The sequence below is a fragment of the Polyodon spathula genome, unplaced genomic scaffold (assembly GCF_017654505.1).
Source record: "Polyodon spathula isolate WHYD16114869_AA unplaced genomic scaffold, ASM1765450v1 scaffolds_3361, whole genome shotgun sequence".
In the NCBI taxonomy this organism is placed as follows: Eukaryota; Metazoa; Chordata; class Actinopteri; order Acipenseriformes; family Polyodontidae; genus Polyodon; species Polyodon spathula.
The window spans coordinates 80-5,850 of NW_024474824.1; the positions used below are offsets into that span (position 1 = coordinate 80).

The 5,771-nt window shown below is 41.0% G+C and overlaps 1 protein-coding gene across 1 annotated transcript; it reads right to left on the reverse strand.

Moving 5' to 3' along the window:
* Positions 1–899: 899 nt before the first annotated feature.
* Positions 900–5,063, reverse strand: LOC121311917 (cis-aconitate decarboxylase-like). The gene is made up of 6 exons (XM_041244032.1): positions 4,490–5,063; positions 4,284–4,344; positions 3,897–4,084; positions 3,552–3,644; positions 2,651–2,856; positions 900–2,317 (listed from the first exon to the last, which is right to left on the reverse strand). The coding sequence occupies exons 1-6, from the start codon at positions 4,505–4,507 to the stop codon at positions 1,426–1,428; spliced, it is 1,458 nt and encodes a 485-aa protein (XP_041099966.1). The 5' UTR covers positions 4,508–5,063; the 3' UTR covers positions 900–1,425.
* Between the last annotated feature and the right edge of the window lie 708 nt (positions 5,064–5,771).

Consider the following 5,771-nt stretch of genomic DNA (forward strand, 5'->3'; position numbering starts at 1 on the left):
TTCTCTGCACTGCTTAGCCTCTGGTTCCTTTCAGACCACAGTTGGAATGTCTGGAGGGATAGCCCAATCCACCTTTTCCAGAGTGCTAGGCAACTTTTTGCATGTCTTGCTGAAAAGGGCAGGCCAATACATATCATTTCCTAAGGATACTAGCATAACTGATGTTGGCTGAGGCTTTTCCAAACAACTCAGTTTCATGCTGAGTGACCTCAGCTGTAAGGACTCTCAGCTCCTTCTCAGAAAACTTTTCTTTTCCGTGCGCAAAGAGGACTTTGCTGTCTTGCTTTGACATATTTTTTTTTGTTTGTATTTTCATGCTCCGCAAATGTCATCCAGCACCTACTGCTCTCTGCATTCCTAACTCCGTCACTTCTGGGCTGCATGTGCGGTGCTAAGTAGGCTGATGGGCTCGTTGAGACCCTCATTATCAGAATTATTTGTGCGTGTTGAGTAATTTCCATTGCTCTTAAGCTTATATAGGGCGCAGTGCAAAATAATTGCCTGTCCGCAATGCAATTTGAATTTTGCATCCACACTTATTTACACTGCACTATACTAACATCTACCCCAAAGTGTTTTCAGGGCTGCAGCATGTAAAACAAAATACATGTTCAAGACAATAAGAAGGTGAGCAAAGATAATGCTGCATCACATAACTAGAACATAATACCATTACTGATTGTACATTTCACAATTATTAATCAAATTAAAACTTTCTATTAGTCAATTCATATCACAATTATAACAAAGTACTGTTTTGAGTTACACTGTTTTGAATTAATTGTTAAAGTCGAAACATCTTTGTAATGATTAAAAGCTGGTAGAAAATGAAAGTACTATGTTATACCTTGTAACTAAGAATGTTTTTCAATTAAATAAAATAAACACCAACGCAATCACAATTGTTTCATTTGTATTATATTTGCATACTAGGGGCATCACATTGGTTTCACATTTTGCATCTTGTATGCACATTGTCATCCTGTAGGTGATGATTTAATTGATAGAATTGACAGATGATATCTTCCAAACCAGTGACCTGCTACACAAATCAACAGTATGCAATTCCCATACAAAACTGTGAAATTACACACAATACAATTTTGTAAAAGATTAAATAAAATAACAATAATTCAATAAATAGAGCATTAGTGAGATTCACAGTGCTATCAGAAATGAGAGTATATACATTGTATAATCTGTGTAAACTGTGTGGTTTAAAGGTGACTGTCCCTATCTGTCATATAATGACACCACTGCTTTACTTACAATTGAGTATGATTGGGTAAATACTCACTAAAATTATGCATTATATAACAACAACAACAACAACAATAATACAGTAAAACAAAACACAAATGGCATAAAGATCTTTTCCTCAGTGCCTTCAAATTGTTTTCTTCTAGTGTACGTCATCAAAGGATGTCATGAAGCCCTTATGTTCTCCACGGCATCAATGATGGCCTCCACCCTCTCTCCTGGCAGGACTGCCCCAGCATTTGCCCGGAACTTTTTCAGCAGACTGTCACGACTCAGTGGCTTCCTCCAGTGTCCATAAAAGGTGTCGCAACGACCCTTCAAGACATTGCCTGTTGTGAGGGTCAGCAGCACCTCTGCGTACATCTTATTGAAATTGGCAGGGTTGTCCTGGGGGTGCTCGACCCGTACTCTGCTCAGGAGGCTGAGCAGCTCGGGGCGGTCCAGGAACGCTGGGCTGAACGACTGGACACTGACCTCGCCGTCCAGCAGAGCAGTGCAGGCGTTGAACTGGAAGGAGTGTCTGGCCTGGTGCTCGGATTCAGGGAAGGGACGGTTGATATATTTGGAGAGGGGGATTCTCAGTAGGATGCTCTGAATCATAGAGGGATGGAACCCCCCTACGGTGTTGACCAAAAGCTCCCGCGCTGAGCATGCTGCGTCTGCCACCCAGTGCATGCCCAGGTGTGCAGGGAAGCGCTTGAAGGCTATGTCCTGGTCCTCCAGCAGGAAGCGGGGATCCTGTTCCTCTGGGGAGGGCAGTGCCTGTGGCAGGTAGTCATTGTAGAAGGCACTAAAGCCAGCGCAGCCTGGGGTCGAGTCCAGGATCAGCGTGCTGGCCTCCAGGCCCCGGGAAGCCAGCAGTGCCGCCTCCATGCCGAGTCGGGCTGCGTTCCCGATATGAAGAGGTTTGGATTGAGTGGCAGCGTTGGCCATGGGAGCCCCTGCTAGGGAGGCAGCAATCGCCAGGGCGTTTGAGCACTGCGAGCGATCCAGGGAGAGCAGACGGGAGCAGGCAGCAGCACTACCCAGAGGGCCCACCACAGTCGGGGGATGGAACCTGAAGGGAGAAACACTGGCATGACCACCCTAGTAACTGAGAGAGTATTTTACATTATATATGTTTTTTAATGGTTTTAAAATTCTGATTTAAAAACAAACTCAGATAGACAAACATTTATTATCATGCCTTCTAAAAGAAAAGGAAAGTGTAATAATAATTTCCAATAAAAACAACATAATCAATGTGAGGCTAAAAAAACACTGAAAAACAGACTAAGATTTGCTTTCAAATTTAAATACGGTCTCGTTCATGCTGGAAGAATCCTGGCACACTTCCTTCTTGGCAGCACTACAGCATTGTGCCAAGTTTGTTTGGCAGCAGTCTCCTCACCTGTTGGGGATGTTTTGGGCTTCGTTGGAGAACCTCATTAGCCGGCCCTGAATCTCAATGCCCACGTTGAAGGCTAACAGGAGGTCCATCCCACTGGGCTTGGCGTTGCCAGGCAACATCTGAGCAATAGCGAGCAGGGCAGGAAGGACCGCCCCTGAGGGGTGAGTGGCTGGGTGCCAGGTATCATCGAAGTCCATTGAATGGACCTGCAAAGAAGAAAGTGAGGGCACAGTAAGTGTCTGGCACAGTGTGACATCTCCAGTGACATTCCTGACTGCGAGGAAGCCTGGCCGTGCCCCATCTTCCTACAAAAGAAACCTCAAGGACATGAATACAAACTTGAACTTTCATACACAACGGGATAATGGGAATGTGTCCTTAATACAGTCACTGCCCGATGGGCACATGTCCATTATAATGAGCACATCACTATTGTTTAATTTATATTATATTTGCACAATTGAGGCATTACTTTGGTTTTGAATTTTCTGCATTATGAAAAAGTTTTTCTCCTTTGACTTTTCATAGAACTACTACTTAATCATCTGCTAAGTAACCTGTAAAGTACACTTGTTGGCTTTTCTCAAACAATTGCTTAAAACAAGAGATAAAATGAACATTTCAACTATTTTATGTTGAAATAATAACACATCTTTCCAAGAGCTATTGATTTGTGTATGTATATACTGATAGTAAATATTGGCAACCCAGCCTCACGATGATTTATGTTTTGGAATGCAGTATTTCAAGGGGTGTTTTCATGGAAATTAGTTGCAGACAGTGTAATGAAAAATGACACATGCTGCACAACTTGTCAGCTGCTACAATGTGCTCATTTCATGGACTACAGCTTTACAATTTGAAAGGGCTGAGCATTATGTAAACAAATTCAGAGACTTACCGCTACTCCACTGACAAAGGCTGCCAGACTCGGAGAGAGTCTTGTGTGCCATCGACCAAAGACTGAACTGATGTAATCTGGAGCATACATTTGCTGCAAAGAGAGTTAATCACAGATCATTATAGGATCTGAACGTTCTTTAAGATGGAAACAAGCAAGTTCAATTCTTGATTATCATCACCCTGGTTTGACAATGCAAATTTCAACTGGAATGGTAACTGTTCAGTGAAATGGGGTAAGTACTGAAGGAATGGTTTATATTAAAATTGTACTGCCAGGGCTCATTTCTTTGGCCTGTGTGCCCTCTGTACCATAGCCCAGTGCAAGCCTCAGCTGAAGGATTACCTGGCAGTGCTGCAGAGCCAGCTGGAAGACGTGGGAGGTGCTTCCCAGCAGCCCCACCCCGATGCTGTCCAGGATCATCCTCTTACTGCGGTGCAGCACAGTGTCTGACAGCTGGCCCGGGTGCACAGAGTGGATGAACCCTCCAAAACTGCTGGTGACTGTCTCCTCTGGGGCAGGCCTTTCCTGCACTGCAGGGCAACAAACAGCAGGTCAGTCTCTGCCTGTGCCTCACTTTAGTATTCAGAGCATGAACTCTACAATAATGGACTAAAATAACAACATCTAAACATAATCGGGTCCATTCAATTAGCGTTAGTATGAAATCCTTAAATCGACATTATTTACACAGTTTTTTTTTATAATCAAGTAGCTTTTTAAAACGTTTACCTTCAACTGCAGATTTATGTAGAAGTCGCAGGCAGGAAAAGTGCCTTGGAGTTCTCTGAAACTAATTTAAAAAGGAATCAGATAAAATTAATATGCTATATGACAGAAAATAATAATAATAATAATAATAATAATAATAATATAAATAATAATAATAATAATAATAATAATGCACACATTTCTGAGAGTTTGAATGCAGTGATTACCTTGAGTGCTGAGAGCATGGTGTTGTTCAGTAGGTTGCTGTGTATCACAGTGTTCTGTCACTGAGCTGTGTATCTGCCGTGGTTTCATCCTCTTTATATATTTTTCATACCGGGATACCCATTGCCCAACAGGTTCCAAACCCTCCTTCTTTTAGTGAAACTATTCAACTAATTGGGGGGATTTTTCAAATCTGATCTGGAAATGGGTTCTGTAATAAGCAGGAAGGGGTCTGGACTCTTGGGGAATCCCCCTCTTTCTCTGTTCTGGGAGGACACTTACTGAGAACTTGGGTCAATCACACTGATCGCAGCTGGCAGTTTATTATTGTATGCTTTTATATTGAGAACTTTGCACTGGGAGACCCCCTGCCTGAATGGTCCTTCAAGATGGGCCTGATCGACAAGTTAAAAATCTATTTTAATATGTCCAGCTGGCAGCACAGTGTCTTAAAGCGAGGCATGCTGCCCTCTAAATAATTAGGTAGGAACGTATAACAATAATGTTAAACATAAAAAAAGACATGATATTTATATTATCATGCAATGCTGGCTCTGAGGAGCAGCCTTGGGTTGACCTCCCCAACGCATCAGCATGCACAACTTTTGAATTAATTTTGTTTATTTAATTATTTTTAACTTTTATTATTTATATTTATTGGAATGAATTAGTTCATTCTTTTCTGTTGAGTCCTGCTGGCATAATCGTGTTCAGTCTGTTGATCCATTTACTTTCTTTTATTCTTCTAGATGTCGCATTGTCTAATTTTAGCTGTTCTAATACTACAAACTTTACATCATTTATGTCATGTCCTTGACTGGTGAAGTGCTGTACTATTGGTTCATTCATTTTTTTATTTCTAATTAATGAAAGGTGGTTCTGAATTATTTTATATAAAGTTGTTCCAGTCTCTCCAAAATATTTTATTTCATCACATTTCTCACAGGCTATTCCATAAACAGCATTGCTATTTTTACAGTAGATATTAGTATTTAGTGGATATGTGTTGTTCTTGTGTTTAATTATATTTTTTCTTTTGTCCATGTATTTACACACTTTACATGCACTAGTGCAAGTATTGTGTAGAATCTATGTTTACTGTGAACTAAAATATCACCTGACTTTTATGTTTACTGTGAACTAAAATATCACCTAAATTAGCTTCTCTGTTTGAAAACTATCTTAGAAACAACTGGGGCCTTAAGACTCTCTTGACCTTTTTATCTCTATTTTTATAATCTCTAGATCATCTTTTTAGTGTATCTACTTTTCTTTTTCTGAATT